This window comes from Chaetura pelagica, unplaced genomic scaffold (assembly GCF_000747805.2).
Source record: "Chaetura pelagica isolate M959 unplaced genomic scaffold, ChaPel_1.0 scaffold344, whole genome shotgun sequence".
Lineage (NCBI taxonomy): Eukaryota > Metazoa > Chordata > Aves > Apodiformes > Apodidae > Chaetura > Chaetura pelagica.
Window position 1 is genome coordinate 4,623,751 of NW_009953098.1, and position 26,481 is coordinate 4,650,231.

The window sequence follows — 26,481 nt, forward strand, 5'->3', positions numbered from 1 at the left end:
CCACCGGGGGCCGGGGAGACGCCTTGGGAAACCCCCGCCCCGGGGGCGGCTCCTCCGCCGGGCTTGCTCGTTAGGAAGTGGGGCGGGGCCGCGCTCCGCTGCCCGCCTGCAGCCCGGTCCCGCTGCCCCGGGGGCCCTGCCGGCCTCCCGCTACCTGCGAGCGCCTTCCCCCGACCCAGCCTCTGTGCTGCACCTGCTCCTCGTTCCCTTGTGATTAAACTGCGTCATGAGTCTCATCACAGAATCCTGGGGGTTGGAAGGGACCTCAAAAGATCACCCAGTCCAACCCCCCTGCCAGAGCAGGGTCACCCAGAGCACATCACACAGGAACATGTCCAGGCAGGTTCTGAATGTCTCCAGAGAGGGAGACTCCACCTTTCTTACTGCTTCTCCCTCAAGACGAACCTGTGCCTAGTTGTTACTGAGATGTCTAATTGGATTTATCCGTTTCATAGTTGCACGTGTTGGTAATCGCAATAGTCCTGGTTGAAAAAGTCACCTGGGTCATTCTCTGCTGTTGTTTCCAACAACAATGGTTTAGCTGCCATCTATTAAATTCTTGCTAGTGCTCCCTTGACCTTACTTTATTAATTCTCATTCCTCTGCTATTATCAAGATCCTCCTTTTTTATGACACCAAGGTCACTTAAGGTATTAAACTTCTGGGGATTAGAACTTTGTATTTAATACTTTATTAGCATCTGCTCATATATGTATTTTCTTCTATCAGAGAAAACATTAGGCTGTAAAGCAGCAGGACAGAGGGGTAAAGATAAAGGAGCAGGAAGAGGAAGAAGAGAAGCAGTTTCCAGTATTTCTAGTGTCACTGGTCCTGATAGCCTCTGAAAATCCAGAATACCAAAGCAGGGCTGCAGTTTAGGCAGAGTTGCTGCATGCCAAGGGCCAGAAGCAGTTTTCTGAGCTCACAGTTTGAGAATAATTGTATTCTTACTCTACTGCCTCTGCCATTCTGGAGCATTTACTTTAGGGAAATGGGAAAACTTTTTGCTTAACCATTTAAAACAGACTGAAAAACTAGTCAAGGGGATATAAAACCTAGGCCTTTGGACTGCCCGAGGAATGGTATGAATTTATGGATTTTTATGTAACAGTGCAATCCGTAGTGAGAAAAGTAAAAAATAATGTTAATCTTGACATTTCTGTTAAAGCCAGGGTATTGAGTCAAACTTCTGTGTGGTGTCTTTTTTTTTTTTTTTCTCCAGTAAACACATTACCTGTTGTGTGGTCTGATAAGATGGCATTTACAATTTTAAAAAGTGAACATGACTCAAATACCTTTTTACTGAGGTTGCACAGAATGTGTTTTCACATCACATGCAACCCTTATCTGGAGGGTTGTGTTGTAGACTTCTTTTTCAGCTAGTAAAATTAATCTGTAGGCTTCTCTCCACTTCTGTCTGTGCTCATGATGTGACTTGCAGAAAAAAGGTATTTGGTTTTTTGAGATTCAATGTGAATATCAGAAACATTTTTTTTTTTACTGTGAGAGTGACAGAGCCCTGAGACAGGCTGCCCAGAGAGGTTGTGGAGTCTCCTTCACTGGAGACATTCAAACCCCAGCTGGATGCGTTCCTGTGTGATGTACTCTGGGTGACCCTGCTCTGGCAGGGGGGTTGGACTAGATGAGCTTTCAAGGTCCCTTCCAACCCCTAGGATTCTGTGATTCTGTGATTTTATAGCAGAGGTAGTTGTTATATCTGTTGTCAACATTTTTTTATTAGTTTATGTCACTGTGTTTTCAGTCATGAAAACTCTGAAGCTGTAGCTTTTGTGGAGTGCTAATGGACTGATAATACAGTTAATAGTTTATAATTTTGGGTAAATTTGTATGCATTGCAGTTTCAGATACAAGGTAGTTCCCTCTCTTGGGAATGTGCTCCTGTTACGTTCTTTCTCACCAGCAGAGGTCCAGCTAATATACCCATTTCAAAAGTGGAACAGGGTTGATCACTTGCTGACAGCATATCAACAGCATGTTTTTTGACAGTTTGTCTGTCAGTTCCTCTAGAGGTGATTTCCCTGCCATACCTGATGGTGGGATACATGTGATTGCATTAGAAACTGGAGGTTCAGAAACACCTGAAGACTCAGTAATGAAGGGTGATGATCGATCTGCAGAGGGGCTGCATCAGAATCACAAAACCCAAGAGCTCACTGTTATGTTGCACCTGTTCCACTGAGGCATGTAAGCAGCTCATTGAAGACTATAATTTGTCACAGACCTATGACTAAGTGTCTTGGAATGTACCAGTGTTGACCTCTGGTGAATCAATAGTCTCAAATTCTCAGACATAATTAGCAGCCAAGTATTTCAGCTTTTGTGTGCAACAAACCTTAAGAAAAACAAGAGTTAGCCTCTATAGCAGTGCCAGTGAGGAAGAGGCTACACTGAGTAGTAGGACATGATTACATTCTGTTAAACAGTACATTTAGTGTATGTTAGAGAAAGAAAAGGCACAGAAGAATAAAAGGTGATGATCCAGATTTTAAAAAAATGAGCTATTGTGCAAGATCATGATACTTCTTGTAAAGCACAATTGTTTGCCACAAAATGTTTTGAGGACAGAAGTGGAAGAGCCTTTCTAATATATTTCACTATTATTTCCTTGGTGTTTTTGTTAAATCTACCTAGAAAATAACAGGAAGTTATTAAATAATGGGAAAGTAACATTCCAGGTGATTACCCAGCAGACATCCTCTTGCCCTTTAATCAGCTCTACACACTTTGAAGAGCAGTTTAAGAAAGTGGTGGGCTATCATCACAAAGATTTATTAAACTTTTTTAATGTGGAACTTTGAATGTTATTGCTTTTGTCCTCTATTATTCTTCTCTGTGAGGGTAGTGGGACACTGGCACAGGTTGTCCAGGGAAGCTGTGGATGCCCCATCCCTGAAGTGCTCAATGCCAGGCTGGATGCGGCTTGAAGTAACCTGGTCTAGTAGGAGGTGTCCCTGCCCATGTCAGGGGGGTTGAAACTAGATGATCTTTAAGGTCCCTTCCAACCCAAACCAGTCTGTGATTGTTCAGATTTTAGACTCTACAGAAAACATTTATATAGACTGCTGGTTTGCTCATGTTTCATTTAACTTAAATACAGCCACCTAAATGTAGCCCTGGACTTGTAAGCTAGTTATTATAGTCTTTGGAGAAACAATTTCATTCCAAGAGCAATTTGGTACCATGAAACAAACTACTTTTAAATATAAAACAAAACTAAAATTAAAATGCAATTTCATTGGAGCTCCAGTAGCAATAGGTAATACAAAGCTATTTAGTTTGTTTGATACATTATGTAACTCCATTGTGTGTAGCTGGATCTTATTGCCTTGCTCTACTGTTTGGCAAAGAGTTGCAAATTAAAGAAAATATTTTAGTTTTTCCCATGATGAGACAAAACCACAAATGTTTTCACTTTGGACTGGCATTGTTTTAGTTTGCAGATGTTTGTTTTGTGGTGGTAAGATACAAATTGTTACAGCTATGCTTTTAGGTGCAGGGTGGCTAGTCAGTTTAATCAGGGCACTTCTACTGTCAAGTCACATTAAGTTTGAGGTGTTCTTAAGGGTGAGGCAGTACCTGCCAGGGAGAGAGGAATTCCCTATGTTCCTTATCAGTGCCTGCTAATGAATGCCTCTGCTTTTTGGCCTTTTTTTTTGCTACCTTGCAGATTCTAAATAAATGGTTGCTTTCTTGTGTTAGGTAAAAATCTATTGGCCCTCTCACTATTGCCTTTTGGCACCAATATACTGTTACAGAATATGCAGCAGAAAAAAGATGCAGGCTAAGAAGCAGATAGGGCTGGAATGAAGTGAGTGTGGAGGAGGAAGGGACTAAATAATGTGTGAGCTTGATCCTGGCTGCTACCTTAAGAAAGGGCAAGTTGAGGCCTAACCTTACCTGTTGACATCAGAAAGTTGTTCTTCTGGAGTCCAGTATGCACCTCTTCCATGATTTGCTCATATGCCAGAAGCAAATTAATCAATATGGACGGTCCTGTGTCTCCAAGTGGGTTTGTCTTCTAGCAATTTGCAACTTTCTGTTTTCTAAATAGTATTTTAATTGAAGAAGTCAGGACGGGGAGCAGATCATGAGATAGAATGATGAGGAAAAGACTTATTTCAAATAAGTTTTAATTTTACTTAGTAGTCACACAAATGAGTGCCTTAGTTGGGCTACACTTGCTTTTTATTTAGTCAATATTTACCACAGAATATTCCTATTTTTAAGGGTAAGATGAGATAACTACTCTTGACTGCTGGCACACCACTGATTAAATGGGTTTGCAGCCCACTTGCATGTCAGTCAGTGCCATGAGCAAGGGGTGGGGGAGAAAATTTTGATTACTAGCCCATGCAACACTTCCTCTAGTATTCTTTATAGCATCTGCTGTAGGGATTGAGCTTAGCATATAAGTCAGATAAAAATACAAATAACATTTTAGTACTTGTCTAGACGGGGTGTATTGATCCCCATACCTAGTAAGCATAGGTTAGATTTGGAATTGCCTTTATGTGCTCTCATCTCTGGGCTTTTTTTCCAGTTTTACTTTGCCTGCAGACTGCAATTTCCTATCCCATACCACCTGTAGTGCTGTTTTTTGGCTGGGCTATGTTACCTGGCCCCAGAACTGTTTGTTTGTTTTTTTATCTTGTGATGGGAGAAGTTTGTTTCCTTCTTTTTGTAAAAACAAACATGGACAAGGCAAATACTGTCCCTACCATTTTTCCTGGAAACTGTAGAAGCATCTTGGCTGAAGTTAGGATTGGGAGTAGGGGAGAGAGGATGAGAAAATTAACTAGTAATCACTGATATAAAAGATGGAAACTGTATCCTGCTTTGAAGCAGGGGGAAACTTAAGACGATCAGCATTTCTCACTGTACATATTACTCACCTTTGGCAAGGTAACACACATCTACAATCGGAAACAACAAAGGATCACTTCAAAAGTGTAAACCCTTGGATCCTCACCTGCAGTTCTTTTCACATATATGGGACTGGGTGCAAGATTTTTTCATGCTGGTTCTAGAAAACAATACTTTTTATTTATAGGCAAGTTTTTTCCACATTAGTGATATTTTACAATCCACTAATAATGCAGCTATTATTCACTGCACTTTTTTTTCATAAGAGTCATCAGTGCAGAACTGAATCACAAGTAAAGCAGGAAGCCAGAATTCTTGCTTTTCTCTACTGACTAGTTATTCCTGATTTTAAAGGGGGTAAGCAATTAAAAGTGAGATAAAATCTCCTGTATAACAGACAGAATTGTACTGGACTCAAGCCTGATATTTTTTCCTGTTGTCCTGGGGAGTGAAACTTGTTTGAAGAAGCTGGTGTGGAATAATCCAGGTGTACTGTACCCCTGGATCTTAGAAATAACTTTTGGTGGGAAGAACAATAATGACTGGCAGAACTAAACCATCTACTAATCAAGCAACTATTATACCATTAAACTTATGATACAGCTCCCGCTCCATACATCAAATACTGGAAACAGCTTGCTCTGCTAGCTTAAAAGAGATAAAACATTGATGAAAAATACTCTTAATTTAAAAAAATTAAGAGAAGTCTTGCCTCACAGTCTTACCCTTTCCAACTCCCAACACTGGCATAAATGGCAAATTCCCTGATTCTTACTCTTAAGTGGTACAGTTAAAATGTGCTATCACACCTCATGTTTTGTAGAGCAATTAATTTTATATGTGGAGCAAAGCCTGCATGTGCATACCTGAGAAAAGTGAATTGGGCTAACCTGGCACTCAGGCTGGTACACAGAAGTAAGAGTCAGCTCTTGCTGTGTCACTGACTGCAGACTGTCACTGCACTCCAGTTCCACTGCCCTCCAGTTCCACTGCCCTCATCCCACTGGGTGCTTGTGTGAAGAGAAAGGTGGAAGCACAGAAACTCAAATGTGAAGCTCATTAGCAAAACACACAGCATGGTGCTGGCTGTCACCCTTACCAGCACTCTGTCTAGGCTGAACTCTCACACTGTCACCTCAACATCTTTATCCACTGCAGGGAGATGTATTCATTTTGTCTATGTAGCCAAATGTGCCTGTTTCCTTAGGGATACTGACTGGATTTGAAAAAAACAACCACAAAGCTTTCTATGATTTTTACTACAGCTTATGCCACTATAACAGAATCAACAATCACAATACTAGTTTTGATTTTTCAGAATATTTTATTACCATTTCAGCTGTACAATTTCAACATTAGGGAACAATACATAATGTACAGTACATAGCTTGCGTTGTTCCCAGGTTTTGAAGGCATGTGTCAAGGTTCAGGCTGCAGAATAGAAAATTCCTAAAATGAATGCAGGCACATACAACACTGTCTTGCTGCAGTATCAGTGCAGTCTTGTTTGGCAAATGTGACATTAGGATACTGTATGTACCAAGGGATTATAGACATGGATCCTTAACCTTCTGCCCTTCTGTCCCTATAGCATTTGTTCACGTCAAAGTGACATCACTAGAAAAACACACTGTGAAGCAGTTCACTCCTTGGTCTTAACATTAGGGAAAGGGTACAGCTAGAGAAACACCTCACAAAATGAAACTACAAATCTGTTGCACCTTTTGCATAGCTAAGTTTCTGTCAGGATAAACTTGGGTCTCTGGAATTAATTTTTTCCTTCTAGCCTTTTAACTTTTGCTTTGAGCTGAACAGTTTTTCAGAACACTCTCACTCAGTGTTCAGACCACTCTGCCACTTCAGATACCTTTCCGTTTCTTTGGTTACTTTCTTTTCCTTAACATCTCATAAAGCATTTTTACTCCTCCTACAGCAATACACTGTTGCAGACATCCACTCCCTCCCCTTTGGCTATTCCTATTTATTTTCTTCAGCTTTTCCCTCCTCTTTCAGTCACTTCCACTCTCTTCTGTTACTCTTCTCAATACCTCTAGGCTCTTTCCATCTTCAACCATCTTCTGACTTTCTCTTAATAAAGAGAAAATGCCACAGTCTTCTTGTTTCATCCAGGTGCTATTTGCTGTACCACTTCTCAATCCTTTAAAAGTATTTACCTCTAAGGGCTTCATTCTTTCTATATTTACCCACCAATATAACCCCAGTCATTCCAATGTTTTTTCACAAAGTGACAAGTGAAAATCCAATTAACTGCCTTGAATCATAGCTGGGGAAAAAAGAGTGCTAATAGAAGGAAACAATTAAAAATTGAACTACCAATGTAATAGGGCACATTCCTTCTCTTGAACTTTTTTTTTCACCCCTCTTGGTATGGAACTAAACATCTTTACAGTGACTTACTGTCACACTTCTCTGTTACAATAGTATTAAACAAGTTTGTTTACACTTGCTTTTTAATCTGTTGATACGGGTGGTTCTAAATTCCCACTCTTCTCTGCTAAGTTCTCTTTAACTAGTGCCTAACATCAGGGAAAATCTGCCTCCTACCTGTTGACACCAAAATGGGAGAGGGAAAAAATTCACATGCATCCCATGTAATCCAGAGGCTGCTGAGATAAACACACTTTAAACAAGTATTATAGGGCAGCCTGGATCACTGATTGCTTATAGCATAAGCAAGTTTTGCACACCAACAGGGTACAAAATGAAAGCTGTTCTTCACAGTCTCTTAGGCTTTTTAAGTCAAAAGCAAGTAATTTGTATTTCTGATTGTCTGCAAAATATTTTTGCCTACAATTGTAACTTTCATCTCTGTTCCTGTTCCAGGTTTGTGTTTGTTTGGGGTTTTTTGTTTTGTTTTTCTGAAAGTTGAACAAAACAAGCCCAGTGATCAGAATCACAGGAAGCCAAGTAATGTTTTGCTCATTTGCAGCAATCCTAGCATTGGCAACAGGTAGGAACATCCCTACAAATAGACAGAGACCTCCTGTTCTCACACAGCTCCACCCCAGCACAAGATACCAGTCAGATTTAAAGTCTGCACACAAGCTGATTATCTGTGTACAGTAAGAACCACTTTGAGTATTTAACTGGAGATTTTTTTTAGTATGGCCTTAGACTTATTTTTCTATTTTTTTCTCTAAGTTAAAACATTTTAAAGGAAAACACTTCATAAAAAACACTTTCCATTTTGAGATAAGCTATTGCTAATGAAAAGTGCTAGGTTAATAACTTTGGAAAGTACAGTCTTCCGCACAGCCAAAGCACCTAGACAGCAACAGTGTATGCATCTCTGGTCTGCCTGCAGCAGCTGAGATGCCAGCACAGGGAAGGGGGGGAAAAAAAAAGGTGATTAGTCACTAGTTTGATTCTCTGCTGACATATATGAGGATACCAGTTCTGGAGCTGATGGTTGCATTCTGAGCACCTGCCAGTCACAGCATGACTGCTAACACTAATATCACCTGACATACTGTACAAAACAGTTACCAGTTCTAACAACTTTATTTCTCCCCTTTGTCAACTTTGAATTATTATCCTTGAGGTAGACGACCAGATATTCCAAAACACTTTTCCTGCACCTTTCAGTATCGCATATTTCAAGTAAAAAATATCTATTTTCAAACACTGTAGCTAATGATTTCACTTTTGCCTACAGTGTCCTCCATACTGTATCATGGCTGGAATGAGATTTTTTTGTATTATATTCGATGCTTTACATTTTCAAAGCACATCCAAAAATCAGCTAAATGAGGATTGCATTAAACCCTACAATTTAATAATAGTATATTATTATATATAGTATACATATATATATTATATCTATATAGTTTTATGGCCAAGTTACAAGCCCCTGAGAACAGAGTTTATGCAGAAACACTGGCACCAGTAACACTAGTGGATGCGGCTTTATTTAGATGTAATTAGCATAGAAAGCACCTGAAATTATTTATATTTTCTATTTATAATAGATTAACTCTTTGGATATTTTTGTAACAATAGTAAGAATACATTTGTTAATCTTAACATCCATTGTGGAAAGATTATATTTACAAATACATGAAAACTTGATGCTGAAAGAGCAAGAAGGGAGGAAGGTGCCTGATCCTGTGCCCTTCTATACGTGGGTAGTGCCTTTAAATCAACTCATATATGAGCGTGGGTCTTGTGTTTGAATAAAGTTACATGTTCAGGTCTGGAATGCTTTTTGCATATATGATTTTGACAAACTACTATTTAAACTATTTTTACAAATACATTCTACAGTAACTGTGTCTTCGGGCTCAGGCATCCAGCCCTGAGAGAAACATGGAAGTCTGTCCCCTGCGTTTTGTAAAATCTACCAGCTGGGGCACATCTAGAAATAGTTGCTTTTACAGCTCTGCAGTGGAATGCATCTGCCTGCCCAGCACAGGAGACAATCCCTCAAGCGTCCCCATCCATGTTAGGCCCCATCATGAACCCATTGCTCTTCGGCTAGAACATCTGGACAAGTGAGTCTCAGTGAAACAGTAACAGCTTGCTTAAAATGCAAAACCAGCCAAAACCCAATTAAAAATAAAGTAGATTCAAATTTGCTACCCAACTTGTTTGGGTTTTTATATCTACCTACAGATGCTGCTGTCCAAAAAAGAGACTTCAATTCAAGATAACAACATTACATCATCTGTGAAAATGAAACTGTGCACTTTTCAGAGTACAGGAGCTTCTAATATTGGCTACATTCTTCATTAAAGTTGTTCTAACACTGTGAATACAATCTTGGTTTGCAACATATTTTAAAAGACAAACTAAACATGTTCACAATACTTTGACAGGAAAATAGCATTATTTTCAAATGGAAAGAATATGGATTTTGATAAGTTAATAATAACAACATTTTTGTAGGTAAAAAGTGCAAATTCGTGTATATTACCCCCAAGCATTTTACACTGATACCTACAGGGAATTTCAAAGCATCCTTCATTTTTATGTGATTTACCAGTTGAATAATACATTTTGACCAAGAGTCATAAAGTATATTTGACTGCTGCCTCCTGACTGTACAGATGCAAAGAACACCTTGAAAGGAAAAACAAACAAACAAACAACATGTTACTGTCAGTTTACATTTATGAGAATATATTTACCAATACGGGAAATCTGAGAATGCCACAGTCCCAAATACAAGAACATATGTATGTCAGAAATCAATTTTTAATCCCATGACAAACTTTTGGAAGTGAAACCATTCTTGTGATACAACAGGGATTTTTTTCTTACTTTATACATATATATATTTCTTTTCCTATTTGGACAGACACAAGAGACCATTTAAAAATAACTAATCTAAGTAGTTTCGGGGCCCCAGTTTTCTAAGTGTGTCACTGGGACTAAGCTGGCGTCACAACATTTATCAAGCACAGCAGTATGTGAGAAACAATACTTGATTATCTGTGCTCTAGTGTCTGCAAAATCTCAAATATTTGAGCATTGAGTTGTTTGGTTTATTTTCCATGATGGCTGCTTTGAATTGCATGTAATTTCAGTAGCTCAGGAGAGGCCATCCTGGAGTTAGGCATTATCATGGCTGGCTCAGCAGCCCTCCCCTCTACACCAGTCGTGCTGGAGTCTGGCCAGCTGGCAATGTCTGTGTTTGTTGCCACCTCTGGCAGCAGTTAAGGCTGGATGCAGTAGGAGCTGAAAGAGCTGGCTAAAGCAGGCTGGTGTGAAAGTGTGGCATATCCATAGCATGTGCTTTGTGGGGTCAGTGACTACTTCTGCTTTGAATGGGGAAGTTATACTAAGGTAAAAAAAAACCAGTGTCTTAATTTCTGTACCTTGTCATTTCTTTCACATAGAAATTTCAGCTTCTGTGCTTTCTTATGCATAAATACTCCTTCCAGATTTCCTGTTTCCACAGAGCGTAGTTCAATCGCCTTCTCTCCCCAGCCCATGACCTGATTAGATTGAAGATAAGCTAAAAAAACAAGAGAAGTAAAGATATTTTACACTGTTTAACAGCTGAAGGACTGATTCTTGCCTCATTTATGTCAAGATGAATCTGAAGCGTTTCTCTTTGATAACAATATATTCTGAATTATTTGTATTTTAAGTTTACACAAAAAGCCTTGGGAACAGTAACTAAATTTCACTTTCTCCTGTCAGGCTTATTTTGGACTCTAGATATAAATCTTTAATATGCTACTGTTGTGTATTTTAGAATTACTAAAGGTTGGAGGAACCCTCTGAAGGGTATCTTGTTTAACCCCTGCCCCCCAAAGCAAGACTAAAGCAGACAAGGTTACTCAGGACCTTGTCCAGACATGTTTTAATGGATATTTCACAACCTCTCTGAGGCCCTTCTGCAACGCATCATGACTATCAAGGTTTAAAATGTCTTTCTAATACTAAACTGGAACTTCTCTTGGTGCAAATTATGCCCACTTTGCCTCTCATCCTTTCACTCTTCATGTCCAAGAAAAGTCTTGACTGTCTTATCTATACCCTCCCATTAGAAAGTTGGGTTTGTATTTACTGGGGAGTTCAGCTTAGTCTGAAACCTGAATACTTTTGAATCTTGAGACTGTGGCATGATTCATTTGGTGTAATGTTCATTTATAATTATTTTCAGAACAAGTGTGTGAAAATTATATCTCCTGGGAAACATATGTGGTTTGGCTACAGTGTTTTTTGGTTTTAGTTCCATGAATTTTCTCCGAATCTGTTTAGTAGACTTCCCTTTCAGTTATTCTTTGTGCACATTGAAGGCTTCCCTACCACTAGAGCTGAGAGCAAGAGAATTCTTCCCCAGCATCTCAGTCATGTGGGATATACTGCCCCCAAAGTTAAGCAATTTTGAGTAGGAAAACTGAGGAAGAAGATGATAACTTCTCTTGTGCAATTCTTTTAAAATAGTTTCGCTGCCGTTAGTTATGTAGAGGCAATTTTTCTTCCTCCAGTCACAGCTGTGGAGAACTTTCAGTAAATGGGAGAGGCTAAAGAGTCAAAATCAAGCAGGGGAGAAACCTTAAGGCTGAATAAAGTAAAAAATTAAAAAATTGGCGATGGAAGGCAGATGATTTTCTGCTGTATGTTTTGGTTAGATTGTACTGGACAAAGGGGCTAGCACATGCAGTCCCCTAACCACCCCACACAAGCTGGGACTACATATGACTAAACCTTTTTAATTTTTTTTCCTAACATGTATGTTTCTATGCATCTCTGTTCCAAAGCTTCTCTGCTCCCAGTCGTCACTCACTGCTTTACAAATATTCTAGTAGAACTAATCACCCAACCTAGAAATGTGTCTGGGGTGACAGTTTGCTTGTATGGAGACATTTTGCTGATTCCTGAGGCAAAAGGGCACAGGAAAGCTGGCCAACAGGAATCATTTGGATATGAGCAGGCATTTTCTATGCATGAGTTGGAAAGCAACTGTTTCAAGAACTGGTGAGTAGGTTGAGGCATCCATTATAATACAAACAACTTTTTATTGTTTGTAGTCAAGATATTCTCACCAGCTACAGAAGTTTTGTTTCAAAATAATTGTTCAAAGAAATCAGGAACTGAGCTAAGGGTGACAAGAGAGCGCTCTAGGAGGTCTGTAACATGTCTGGAAATTCCAGGAAAATGGGATCTCATGAAATTTTCAAGTTCCCCCTAAGTTTGGCCATTCAAATAACATAGTTATTCATACTTCTCATAATAATTAATGCTTTTTGTCTGGAGCCAAGAATTTCAAAGAATCAAGAAAATTAATAGGAGCTAGTGGGAAACAATTATTAAAATAATAGTTAACAGAGCTCTTGGTTTTAAATTGTGTGTTGAGTTACAAGTTTCGTTAATTTGGTTTTAGTGGAAATGTGATTCCAATCAGAAGTCAAATTAATCCTGTACCACATCACAAAGACTATTTCTGTTCCAAAGAAATGCACTTCTGAGATACCAGAAGTGCTGCAGCAGAAATGCAAGGGTTCTCAAGCTAACATTGGAAAACTCTCAAATGACAACTGAGAGGGGCTTTCTGGAGCCTTCCTTTAGCTGAGGAATCTGCAGAACCACAAACAAAGACATGGATGGATGGATACCAACACCTTTCCTTCCAGAGGAAACCTACCCTCTTGATTTCTGAGCACTGGGAGAAGCTCTTCAAGGTGCCAGCTGTTTCCTCAGCTCTCCTGACCTTACCATCTAAAACATTTCATGTAACTCACCCTCTGCTTCCTCAGCAGAATGTTTCATTATGCCTGTCCTAGCTACCTGTCTCTGGATAGGCACCACCTTCCCATTTGGTGGTGCCCATTTCTCTAGACTGACTACAGAGAAAACTATTCACATAGACAAGACTCCTAGCTTCTATATAGTGAAATTCAGACAGGATGCTACCTGCAGAAGTATCTTATCCATTCTCTTCCCTTTTAACTGCCCTAAAATACTGTAGCAAAAAATGCTTTGGCAATTTCATGCTGATAGCTTTCCATGCAAATGATCATCATACTGCTGTGCTGAAGAACAGGAGAAATAGCTGCATGAGCACGTGGAAAGGCAAATGTCCAAATGTTTTTCCTTCTATTAGGATGTAATCAACCTTGAGAAAGTGAAAATATCATGCCTAGCCAGATGGATACCAAAGTATGTTTTAAATCAGAGTAATTAACTGGCACAAAGGATCACATATTCAGCTGGTCCAAAGTGTTAAGCTTTATTCACTTCACTGCCAGCTGGGTTACATGCAAGGACATTTTTACTGAAGTTAAGGCAGTGTGATTTCCTGTCTACAAGAATGCTTTACAAAACCATCTCTCCAATCTGTGATGATGATTCAGTACTTTCAGCAACACTAGGAGAAAGGACTCAAGCTCTCTTGGCTTCACTTCTGAAGTGTTCCCTTAAACTCTATCTAGATTAAGTGAAAAAGCTTTGAGAGCAATCATGCCCAGTGACAGAAACTTTCCAAGGAGTCATAGGTCTACTAGACCCTTCTTGCAATATTCCCTTTGCTAAAGCAGGATGCAAGAAAACCCTCATACACGGCTGTCTTTGAAACACAGTATCTGTCCAGTAACAGTGACTCTAGGAATAATAAAACTAGAAAAGCCTCTAATAGTTACAAGTAACACCCAAGATTTAAAAAGTATTAAATGGTGAGATTAGGGTTAATTTCTGTCAGAATGCTTATATAAATGCATCTGATTTTAAAAGTTTCTTCCCAAGGCAGAAAAAGGAGTTCTAAACAATGCAGTACACGTGGCAAAACAAAGGCCAGTCTAAACATTTATGAAAATCATATATATGCACACCAAAAGGTGGACAGGACATTAGAGTTTGAAGAAAACATCCATGTTAAGTAAGTTTGTGCCTTTTAGTAATGCCTGAGGAAGCACATCCTGTAACAACATGCTTCTTGCAAGCTTCTGTCTCCTTCAGGTGGCATTTGTCAGTGCAGCATCCAGTAATGTTGAATACTTCTCATTAGAACCCTTACTACCCTGGCCAAGCAGCTGTTTTTTTTATTACTATTTCTTATTGTGTCTCTAACATTAACTCAGAGGGGATGTAAAATTTCAACATAGCAAAGACCATTAGATATTCTTATGAAAAAAATGGGAGAATTGACTGGATATATTTTAATTACACCCTGTAGCTCTGAATATGGGCTGAAAATTGAATACAGGGCTATTCAGTGAAGGGAAGGACACACTGCACAGTCAGCTTATAACCTTGTACCTGTTTTTTGAAACTGAAGCAGTTTTGTTGCTAAATTTTATCAAAACAGTGCAAAAAGTAATTTGTCTTGTAATGATTTGTGTTCCAGAGGTGGGCTCCTTGCCCTCAGTACTGTTGAAAACCTTCTACAAATGTCAGACCTGGCATTTACTTAAGGGTGTTATTCTACTGATTTTGATGGACTCTTCCTGAAACTACCCAGCTAGAAGTGAAAGGAGGAAGATGAACATGCTTAATTTTTTTCACTGTGGCATCCATTTTCTGCCAGGGTAATAATATGATTTTCTACAATGTAAGTGTCTTGGGCTTTTGTTGTGTGTTAGTATGTTTGGTTTAAGATGCAGAATAACAGGAGTGAGCCAGGAAAGAAATTAAAAGCAACAAATAATAAAAACAAAAATCTGCCTGTGTTGTTCTTGGTTTCTCCCACACTGTTAACTTGAAGCCCTCTGGGGAAGGTGAAACAAACAGCTGTCCTGGCTACAATACAATCAGAATCTCATCCTACAAAGCCAGCTGCAAGCACAGAGAGATTGAGAATCTATTAGAAATACCCTGGGATGGCAGCACTCTGAATTTACAGTGATAAAATTAAGGGGTTATTTGACAGCAGTTACAGACCTCCTCAGTAACTGACCTCTACAGTTGAGAAGTTTTACAGACTCTGAACAACTGAGAGCACCTTCTTCCCTCGGTAGTTCCTGCAGTTCTCTCTGCAGCCTGATGGCAGGCTGCCTCCTTAGGCAAGGTGTGATGCAATGAACAGCGTGACAAGAATACAAACTCTCTGATCCAAATGTGAAGACCTATTGCAATCATTGGCTGTCCTAACACAAACACACATAAATTTGTTTACTCTTTACACATCTGGTTTGCTCAAAAGTTGCTTTATGTGCCTCACAACCATTTCCTTATGGTTACACACCTCATAAAGAAGTCAGGCTTCATGCAGCAGGATCTTATATTTAATAAAGTGCTGTTTTTCATACGTACCTACAGATGCTGGCATTTCTCCCCACTGTAAAACAGTCTCCTTTGTGAAATGCCCATATATATCAATGTAGATGCCTTCATCTTCATAGGTGAGTAAAAGCTCCATTCCGCTGGTATTCGGGAGGATGATAATGGCATGTGGGCGAATAGTCCCCTGGATCTAGAATCATATTTTACTAAGATTTATATCAGAACATGGACTGCAATTTCACTGACTACATCAATCCAATCTAGCTTGGCAGAGCAATAAACAGAACTAGTTCATGGCTCATGGAAAGTGAAAGAAGCGCCTGTGTTCAGAAAGGCTGTAGGGTTTCCTAGCTAGCCTCTGAAACAGGCTTTCTGCCCTCCTTACCCCTCTGAATATGACAGTAGGTTTGCAAAGAAATCAATGTTCAGTATTTCACTTATATTTACCCCTATTAATTGGTTTCAAGAAGCCATGCAGCCACTGAGACACAATAATATTTACTTACTCGCTCACAAAACACTGGCATCATATATATAGAAGGTGAAATAAATTTGAATTCACAATTGGTTCAGAAGATGGAGAAAGGACAAAAACTTCCACATTCCAGGAAATCAGTGCTTTCACTTTCCATGATATTTCCCTATCCCCACTCACAAGCTACAATCTGTAAACTAAACAGTATTTACAGCAAGTTGAAAAGTTACCTGGACCTTTCAAACAGAAGCCACTTTCTGTCCTTCCCTTCCCACATCCTTTCCTATAAACAGTTCCCCATTTCAATGCTGTTCAGCATACACTTTCTGCATGCCACAGGAACAGTGCATTTCACTCTTACAAATTATTTTAACAGCCGTTCAATGCACTAGAATCTCTCCCGGAAGCCAACACATCCCCAGTGAAAAAAAAGTCTTCAGTATACAACCATGAAGGTAGGGTTTTATGAAAGCATTTTCAAAAGAAAAAGAGGACAGCCTTAGAAAACAAACCCAAAGCATTTCCTTGCTAAAGCACTACTCAAAAAAGGATGTTATATAGTAAATTAAACCACTACAAGTAATATTTTTCTAGGAAGCACACGACTCGAGCTCCTGTATCATTTTCACAAGCCAGCAACACACAAATCTTTTTTTTTCTTCAAGCACAAACATTAATGCACACCGTAAGGGCACAATGAACAGTAAAAGAAGCACTGAAGCTGTACTTGCCCAACTGAACACACCCAGGCCAACCACTTGACTCCGTGCCTCCGCAACAACTATCCGTAACACTAGAACGGGGATCCAGAGCCGCAGAGCAATTTTAATGCGTTGCCTTGGGACTCGCATGAGCGACCGGAGCAGGTAAGAGATGAAGAAAGAGGTGGGGAGCCAGGAAAAGAGGCTACCAGAAAGCAAGAGTATCTAAAGTCAGCCTGTTAAAAGTCTGGTCTGTTGCCACCACAAAGCTCCTCGAGAGGATTATCCAGTTCTAGCAGATGCTCTTTAAAATAATAAAATACCGAAAAAGACAGAGCCGCCGTAGCGGTGGATTTATTCAGGTCTAAGACTCTGAAGGGAAAATATATTTTTAGTACATGCTAACTTTTGGTTGAAGAGCACACACGGATGGAGTCAGTTTTAAAGGTGCCCCACATATTCAGGACAGTCGCCTGGGAACTCTCTCTCATCAGGTACATAATTATATTTGCAGCCTGTTGAAAATCTAAAGCCTCTAAGAAGGTTCACTTTTTTATTTAACTTTCTCATCTTGGGCAATTATGTTAATGATCTTTTTGACAAGTCATTATTCACCTTGCTTAGCAACCAGCTCCCAGGGATGGTATGGGGCACCAACCCGTAGATTTATAAAGTAATGAGAAATTTTCGTAATTGCATAGTTAACAAAGCTACTGATTGTCAGATTAAATAAACCCTCTAAGAAAATAAACATTAAGTCCCTTAAAAAAACAACACAGAAATAAACAGTACAAGCTTTTAGCAGGTGATTCAACAGCTTGTTCTGAACAGCTAGGAAAGTTATTTTTTAATTAAGAGAATAAACTGAACAGCCATTCTCAAACATGGTGTCCATCAGAAACAGGTCTGACAGGATTTGCAGGCTGTCACTTGTCAGGGCAGCAGAGTGCTCAGGTGCTTGCAGGTAGGTGTGGGGTTTCCTTTGGTTTGAAAACGTGGGGCTGAGGGTGGAGAAAAAGACATTACAGAATAAAAGGGCTGAAGGCACAGGCTGCAAGATGCAGATCTGGGATGAGATTTCACACCTTCTGAGTATAACTTTGGGACACATGGCCTTGGGATACAAGGAGGCTGTGGCACCTGGATGAGCTAACCCTCTGCCCCTGTGGAGCTCTGTTGACTTGAGGTTTTCAAATGTGCACACAAGTTTCCTTGCTAGGAACCTCCCATCAGACTGGAGCCATGGGAACCTGCTAGTTTGCTGGACCAAAACCCCCAGGTTTCCTGACTTTTGGAACTAACAGCTTTGAAAAGAACTATCTAAAACAGCTAAAAATAAGCAAACAAAACAAGATTAAAACCAGAGCACCAACTTCACATTGGATAGCCCCATGCCAGTCATTCACTTCTCCAGGGGAATTACTTCTCTGTTATCTGAGTTTAAGCAGGAATTTAGTGCTATCACTATCTCCTCAATGGACAGCTACTCAATGCAGTATGTACACATCAACCTGCAATCAACACCTTCATGCCAACTTCTTGACAATCTAATGAGAGAATCCTTGAGGAAAATGTAAAAATTCTTTTCAATTTAAGGACTGATTTCACAGGCAACTGAACAATAAGATCAGCAAATTTACTTACTCTAGAAGTTGGGGTTTTGCAAAGTCATGACTGAAAGGCAAATGACATTTTGCACAGAGCCTGGATCTGAAACCATGGGAAACAAATGCAACTTTGCTCCATGGTGAAGAGATTTGGATTATTCAAGGGTGCACACATACCTGGCTCCTCTAGCTAGAGGTACTCATTGGTGCAATAGCAACATGCTTGCAGTGGATTAAAGGATGTTGCAACAGTTGTCTTTGTAATCCAGGCCCAATTTCAGCTCAATTCAGTGATAATTTAATCAGCTCATTAGAAAGACTGAAAAGCACCATGGCAGATCGTGAAAGTCACCTAAATTCACGTAGATATTATTGTGTCTTTTATTGCTTAAGAAGTTCAGGATAAATCAATTAAAAAATTAGTAATTTTCATACAATTGGCTGACATTAAACCATTAAAATTTATATTCTAAATGTGATAAAAGCCTTTTAACAGAACTATGAAAGTATGTGAAAAGTGGGTTTCTATTAGCTGGTGTACAATTATCATTCTCTTACCCTGTCTTCTGAAACAGCGCAACTCTTACCCTGATCATTATCAACATACAGCCCAAAGAGAAGAGGCATTTACATAATTTTTTGGAGTGTCTTACGTGTGTTGGAAGGTACAGGTCATACACAGATCCAGAGTCCACATCAATAGCATGAAAGCCCACCAATGAGCCATATATGACTTTTAATCTTTGTCCATTCTCTACGGTCAGGTCTACTGACAGTGGCTTGTGATGAAGTGAGGTAAAGGACTGGAAAAAGAAAAATACACTATATAACACAATAAAGCTGTTGGGTTACAGGTCTATATTTATGATCTTAAGAATTACCCAAACTCAAAAGTTAGCTATTTTTTGTTAAATAGTAGGTTACATTTAAGGAGCAGAGAATCCATCACCCACTGAGCTGGAAGGAGAGCTGGATAATTCACTTGTGTTTTGAAAAAAATCCAGATTCTAGAAACATACTAGGCAGAAATTAAGCTGAAGTACCATTCATGTTCAAATTCCTCCTCTTCTGAGGAAATTCAGCATCAACTTTTTGATGTAAAATGTACATTTTGGCACAGCACTGGAACAAGTTACATCTAACAGAATCACAACTGTGACAGTTTCGTGTCTGCTACCTCCAATGTTATGTCAAAGGAGCTACATTTTCTTTAAGAGAATACTTATTTTATCTTTAACTAGAAATAAATGTTAGACAAAGCAACAAAAAGCAAAGAGTAGATGAGAGACAGTGAGAGACAGAGATACATCTGAATCAAAGTGAAGTTTCACTTACCTTAAAAGCCATGAATTTGTGATAAGGCTTTGGAGCCCAAGCATAAACCTCCACTGAGTTTTTCAAAGCAATTACAAGGAATTTGATTCTCTCATATTTTACTGTAATACAAGAAGAACAATTCCTTAGATACCAGACAGACATTTAAATCAAAGACCATTTCATCACATGAAATAATGTCCATGCTTGTAAAGGCAGACGTTATCCAGCAAGGGAGACTAATGGTTCCTAGACATCAATGTTTAATATCACCAGTAGCAATATCTTGACTGAAAACCTGGAGTTCATTTATTTCCAGTAAAGCCAGATGACTGTTGACAACATTTCTATATTACTTTTCATATATGTATAAAATAAAAAAAATATTTAGAAAAACTTACTAGTTTGAAAAAAAGGTCTTGGCCCATTAGCAAAGCCAACCTACTTTATTTTTTAAGTGGGAACAACACACCAACATGGCTGGCTGTGAATAAGCTGCTTTTGGATGAATGGTGGTTGTTGTCTGAGCGAGTCTGTTATGTTCTGCATGATGAATTTTCATTTCACTGTCCATGTGTAGGTTAAATCCCCAGGTGCTAGTGTGGGCGCAGGACTCCCATGTTTCTGAGGTGAGCAAGCATTTAACAGATGAGCAGTTTCTCTAAGCTGATTAAGCTTCTGTTGGGCCCACTGAGAATAAATGAAGAATCATGCATTGAAAATAAAGGCTTCTTTGTACATTGTATTTTCTCTCTGCCAAATACACGCATTTGCTTTGGAAACAGAACGTTCGGGTATTACATTCCAATGTATTCACCCTTCATTTCATATTCAGTGTCTGCTTGGCAGGGGTTTTTACAAGATGCAGATGTTACCAAAGTGGGAAGAGGGCTTGAACAACCCCTGCTGTTACAAAAGGAGCAGCTCACACTGGCCAAACATACAGTAGAGGCAGGAAGAGGGGATAAGGATAGACACTGGTCAGGAAAATCTCACAAAGGCAAAGGAAAAAAGCCCAGACTCCACTTAAATGCAGAGTAGCACATCCTGTTGTACCTGGACAAATGGCTGTAAAACCAAAGGTTGAGACAAAAGAAGATTCACCAAAAGAAAAACAGCAGCTGAGTGGCTTTTCTTATGTGAACACAGAAGCTCCTACCAAATGTTTGCCTAATTTTAGGAGAATTCTATTTAAAAAAAAACACACCAAAATCCACACCAAAACCACACCAAACCCAAAGATGAGCAACTGAAGTGGAAGAAGGGATGCCACGTGGGATGTCAGGGAGCAAAGCACCTGCTATGTAAAACAAAGAGGTTGGAAAGAACGCAGAGACATTCAGCCCAGTACAATCCCAAAACGGAGCTGAAATAAACTGCTGGTGACACAAGATGCAGAAGGATGATTAAGCAGCTCTCAAGGGAAAAACAAAGTCCTCACCAACTTTGTAGTGTACGCAGCCCTCCAGGTCTCCCACGGACACCCAGCCCTGCCGCTTCTCCACCTCCGGGTCATTGCGCAGTATTTTGTTTCTCAGCCATGATAAGTAATATACCCTCAACTTATTCTTCTTCCCTGGGATTTGGAAAAAAAGATAAATATAATGCTTTAACTTACTCAAGTACAGACTCTCCCGCACTTAGAAAAAGCCAGAGTTTTGTGACCTTGAGCACAGTGAGTCTTTGTGCCTCGTCAAGGTGAAAAAAGAGCCCAGGGGCATGAAAGAAAAACCCTGTGTGATGGTGACATGCAGGGGGAACTGGAACATGAGCAAAAATCCTTTGGCATCTGGTACGTGTGCACTCACCTTCTGACTCAAGCGTCACGTAAGATTTTCACACCTGACTAAAATTCTTCCCTCAGGCCAAAGAACAGGTCTCTGCAGACCTGTACTATCAGAAATAATCATAGTACCTGGCGTTTACTCTTTGATGTGAAGGGAGGAACACAGGTATAGCCTACAACAGCTATTTTGTATAAATGACTCATTTAGTTCTAATTAACTGACAATCTTAATTACAAGTAGCTGTTTTCCTTTGAATGCCTTTGCAGGTGAGAGTCACTTTATCATCTCTCATCTCAGTCAGTCTTTCTGTTGCTTTAGTTCATAAGTACAGACAGGCAGCAGCAGTCTGAGATCTCAGGTTAGTCTAGAAGGGAAAAACTAATACACAAGAAACTGGACCTGGCAATATGGGACAAACAGGTCGTACCATCACTTGCCACAGTGCGTTTGGATGGGAGAAAAGGAGCTGCTATTCCTTGCTGGAGCTACATCTCTGACCTGCTTATTTACTGAGCATCCTTTGAGGCTGCTCTCATCCATGGGGTATAAGAGCCTCAGGACCTGGTAAGGCAGCGTCTGAGCTGCTTGACAGCAGAAGTGGAAGACACTATTTGATGTTCCTGATGCTTTCACAGTACAGCTCACGCTCATGTTACTGCTCATACATCTTGTTGAGCACAGAATGAGGTTATTTAATGATATTTTAATAGAATTTCCCCTAGACAGATGCTCACTCATCACTGAAAAAAGCAAAGAGATTGACAAACTTAATTTCCTGAGAACGAGTTCATTTAAAGGATAGGAAATATTTTATAATTCCCACAAACCATTTTATACATTAACCCGGTAATGAAATATCCCAGAGCTGCTCTGAAATGATAATATAAATGTTTAAAATTAAAGAGAGTTTTCCTATTAACAAGAATAACTGTCCTGTGATTTTCTCTAAGAGGAAATGCCTCAACCTAGTTTGTAACCCAATTCTTCTTATTTTAATTGCTTCCAACCCCAATGCAGGTCAGATACTTTTAGACACTGAACTAACCTGAAATAGTAATTAGCACATTTAGTCCTTCCAGAACATCCATTTGCTGGAATCGTCTCCTTGTAATCAGTGAATAAACTCTTCCTTGCCCACTTCTGTCCAGCAGCCACAATCCATTCTCTGTTCCCACCAGTAAATTTACTCCTGTTTATACACCAAAAAAAAAAAAAAAAATCTACATAAATTACCTCATAATTCAGAGGCCACTGAGTGTTCATTGTTCCATGACCTGATTCTTATTTAGTCTCACTTGATGGTACCTGAAAATTTCTCTGCTGCTCTGTGGATGACCTCCCAGAAAAATAAATAGAAACAAGAGGGTCTCACCATTACAGTTTTTACCCACCAGAATACTTATATGCCCATGTAACTTGAAGGATGAGTAGTGCCACGGGAGTCAATGTTGATTCAAACAAAGAGGAAAAAGGTTTTGCTAACTCAAATGTCTCAGGTGATCTTGAAAAGTGCCTGTGAGCACTGCAAAAGTCCGAGTGCTGCTCCACTCCACTGGGAACACAAAGAGATTCAACTAAATGATCTAAGGGTCTCTACCAATTAAAAAAAATAAATAATAATAAATTCCCCCTTTTCCCAAATATAGCACTCAAATCCCAGGAGGACTAAACTTGTGGGAAGAAGGGCTGCTCTTATAGGAAGGAGGAAGGTTGTTTGTTTGAAAACTGCCTGTGTTTCGCAAGGATGCTTTCAAATGCTAAATTACAGGAGTCAATCCATCTTGAAATCCAAGTGCTCCCTAGGAAGCAAAGGCTCCAGTGGGTTGCTGACATCAGAGAATGTAAAAAATTGTGTTCAGCTGGCATGACAGCTATACTTCCTAACCAGCAGGTACTAAAGAAATTACACAAGGTATTCTGCTGTAACAAGCAACCTCCTCTAATGGCAACACCCCGAAGAGTACCTGGTGCTTTTCAGGCCCAACACACTTTTAATTACAGACCTTGCCACACAGCTCTGTTCTTAATTTAAAATCTTGGACTCCTAGAAACATACATTACACAAAGTCTGTGAAGCTATAAAGTGGAAATCTACATTTCCTTTGGATGATATTTCATCTGCTTCATTCATTTTGCATTACAAACTCAAAAAGCGAAGAGAAGTAAAAGGCTGGATGAGTTCCATAGACTACGTCTGTTCTTCTGAAGTGGAAAGAGGGGTAAAACAGCTGGAGTGAGACTGGGACAAGGTCTACAGTTGTTGAAAACTAGTCTGACGACACTCATCCTGGTTTTACACTATGTGAAGCTGATCCTATAAAAAGGGGGAGCAGTGAGGGTGTGAGACAGCACTTACTACAGGAACTAAACAAGCCAAGCTTTCGGAATGACTGACCTGATTCAGATTCTTGGCACAGCTAACATACCTGACAGCAAAAGTTTCATGTTTGGATTATTTCCACCAGGTAAGTGATCAGTTGTACTTGTATGCAGCTCAGACAAGACTAAGTATCATAAGCTGCTTAAGTTACTAAAACATTTGCAACTCTCAGCTCTTCCAACAAACACAGTTTCAATTTGGTACCCAACCAAAACGTTTTCTCATTCTGATGCACAAAATCCTTTGCAACAACAACTCATCTGTTTGCATCTTCCAGTGGGAAGGCAGCATCATGTGGGTGACGCAGGTACCTGCTCAGTGATCCAATCCAGGACTTTCTGACAGGAGAGATGCAATACAACTGTAGAATCTGCCTGGCATACACTGCCAACCTCTCCTGCTGCTGCCCGCCCTCCATACACATGCCCAAGTGCTTCCAAGCTTACCCCACAAAGCAGCACACAGCACCTCTGAGTTGAATTTCTTCTTGTATTTACGAATTTCTGGGCTGTCACTCTGTGGGCGGATGTTCGTTGGGTTGACATTGACAACAGAGCCCTTCCTTGCATTTTCTCTCCTTACAGGTTCAGGTTTTGCACTAGATGCTACAATGAAAGAGATTCAAAAGAATGAAAAATGTGTTTGGCTACATCTCACATTTGACCTATTTATGGCAGAATGAAACAAACCCCAGAGGGGTAAGAAAACATCTTAGGAGCACTTCAAAGCCACAGCAAAAAAACCCAACATATATCTGGAAAATTCCTCAGGCATTCCTGAGTAAGCACTGACAACACAGTACAGTAGAGCAAGCTGCTTCTGGAAGAGGAGCAGAAGCAGTACAATGAAAATTCTTAGTGATGTGGAGTTTCACTTTCTAGAGTTGTCACTGATACTTTCTGTTTGCAAGCAATAGGCCCTCCCCAGTCCCAGACAAAAACTCCATAAAACCCAGAGTGACATGTTATGAGAAGGGCAAAGCATACTCACAAGAACTACAGGAAGGTCCTACTGGACTGGTGGGAGGGGTGATTGGCAGAAGTCTGGGATCTATGAATGAAGTGAACGATGTTGTGGATGATGTACTGCTCTTTGAAGGTGGGCTTTCAGTGCACGGGCTCTACAAGGGAAAACAAGAGCAGCTTCAGGAAGATGATGCCAGGGGAGAAGACAGCACACAACAGTGTGGTGTCTCTGAAGCTCAGAAGAAATGGCATGTGGCACACTGGGACATGATGAATGGTCTTAAAGCAGTAGATACATGGTACAAATTCAGTGACAGAAGAGGAGGCCTGAACAGGGAATTGTTGCACTGATATGAACAGTCCCCAGAAGAAGAGTATGTCCATCAGTCCCTGCTGCCTTGTCTGCAGCAGGGCATTGCTCAAGTCTCTGCAGCAAGGAGGACACTGTTGCATCAAGCAAGGCAGTTTAGGACGTGACCCCTGACAGAGCTCTTATCAGCCTTCTCCCCAAAAGACCCCTGTGCCCATAGTGGTGTGACAGTCCCTCTGGGGCTGCCAAGACATGCTGCCCTGGCCCCTGTGTGCTCCCAGCTGAAAGTCAGGGACAATCAGCAGAGGCAGATGAGAGAACTGTGCTGTTGACATGACAGGTAAAGGAGGCTTTCTAGCTTTGTAAAAGGGGAGAAAAAAAGGAAGGGATGAAAAGGGAGCAGAGAGAGAGATGGGGCAAACAAGTGGAACAATAAAATCCATCAGAGAGCTCAGGATTTCTTATTCATCCCCTAGATAAAACTTCTAAAAGAAAAGAAGTGATGTAGTGAAAAATCGCACCATAAAAAGAGACAGGATAGAAGAAGTTAAAAGACTCCCAATCTCAGGCTCCTAAGGGCTGGATGAAAATTATGGTACAATTAATTAAATCTGTAATTTATCACTTACCTTATGCAGAGGTTTGTTCTGAGGTTCCTGGCTAGCCAGTGGCACTTTTGGTGGGTTCACAGAGGAGTCTGAAATTTGGCTTTGCTGGAGGAGATCTGGCAGGAGATAGTTGTGGTTGTTTATGCTCCAGAGGCCTTCTTGGGTGCTAGAAATTTGCTTCCCTAAAATCTGCTCCTGCACATGAGAACATACAGTTAAACTCCACATTCAGCATATTCTCAAGGTACTATGCAACTCCTGTTAATTGGGACTGGCTTGCACTCCTGAAGTGCTCCACAAACGTTCCTCATCTATGTTATCTCAACCACAGTTAAAGAAGCAACTTCATGCTCAGACACTTGAGACAGAATCATACCACTCATCCTAATGTTAGAGGCATGGGTCTGGGCATGCATTTACTTCAAAGCTCCCTTCCATTAATTTCATTGCTACTTTCCATTCACAGAATTAGGAAGCCTTATTCTAGAATGATGACACTGAGTAGGAACCAGTATCAGCACTTCCAGAACCATAATGTCTGGTACTGCAGACCTCCTTCAGGATCCCACCAGCTTCAAGAAAATACTTGGAAGCTATGCAAGGCATGAGGCAGCACAAAAACTCTCAATGGCACAAAATGCAGAGACAGAAGTGTAAGCATTTTTATAGGAAGCACAAAACCTGAAACCACGCAATTTTTCAAGGCTTACAGCTATAATTTGCAGTGACAGAGCAGGACTTCAGATTGAAAATGCTGCCGA

The 26,481-nt window shown here is 40.1% G+C and overlaps 2 protein-coding genes across 2 annotated transcripts in view; both read right to left on the reverse strand.

Annotated features, from left to right (window-relative positions):
• The window catches only part of LOC104388351 (chromosome unknown open reading frame, human CXorf57), a 23,272-nt gene extending 19,302 nt beyond the window's left edge, over window positions 1-3,970 (reverse strand). Inside the window, exon 1 of the mRNA XM_009997212.1 lies at window positions 3,919-3,970. Within this exon, the coding sequence (XP_009995514.1) occupies window positions 3,919-3,970 (52 nt within the window). The remainder of the gene's footprint in view (window positions 1-3,918) is intronic.
• A 5,574-nt stretch (window positions 3,971-9,544) lies between these two features.
• Window positions 9,545-26,481, reverse strand: part of NRK (Nik related kinase) — an 85,653-nt gene continuing 68,716 nt past the window's right edge. Inside the window, exons 22-31 of the mRNA XM_009997108.1 lie at window positions 25,742-25,915; window positions 24,828-24,957; window positions 24,284-24,442; window positions 22,503-22,646; window positions 21,112-21,246; window positions 19,692-19,792; window positions 19,010-19,159; window positions 15,604-15,763; window positions 10,722-10,861; window positions 9,545-9,963 (exon numbers count right to left, since the gene is read on the reverse strand). Coding sequence (XP_009995410.1) covers window positions 9,880-9,963; window positions 10,722-10,861; window positions 15,604-15,763; window positions 19,010-19,159; window positions 19,692-19,792; window positions 21,112-21,246; window positions 22,503-22,646; window positions 24,284-24,442; window positions 24,828-24,957; window positions 25,742-25,915 — 1,377 coding nt within the window. The 3' untranslated portion in view covers window positions 9,545-9,879. The remainder of the gene's footprint in view (window positions 9,964-10,721; window positions 10,862-15,603; window positions 15,764-19,009; window positions 19,160-19,691; window positions 19,793-21,111; window positions 21,247-22,502; window positions 22,647-24,283; window positions 24,443-24,827; window positions 24,958-25,741; window positions 25,916-26,481) is intronic.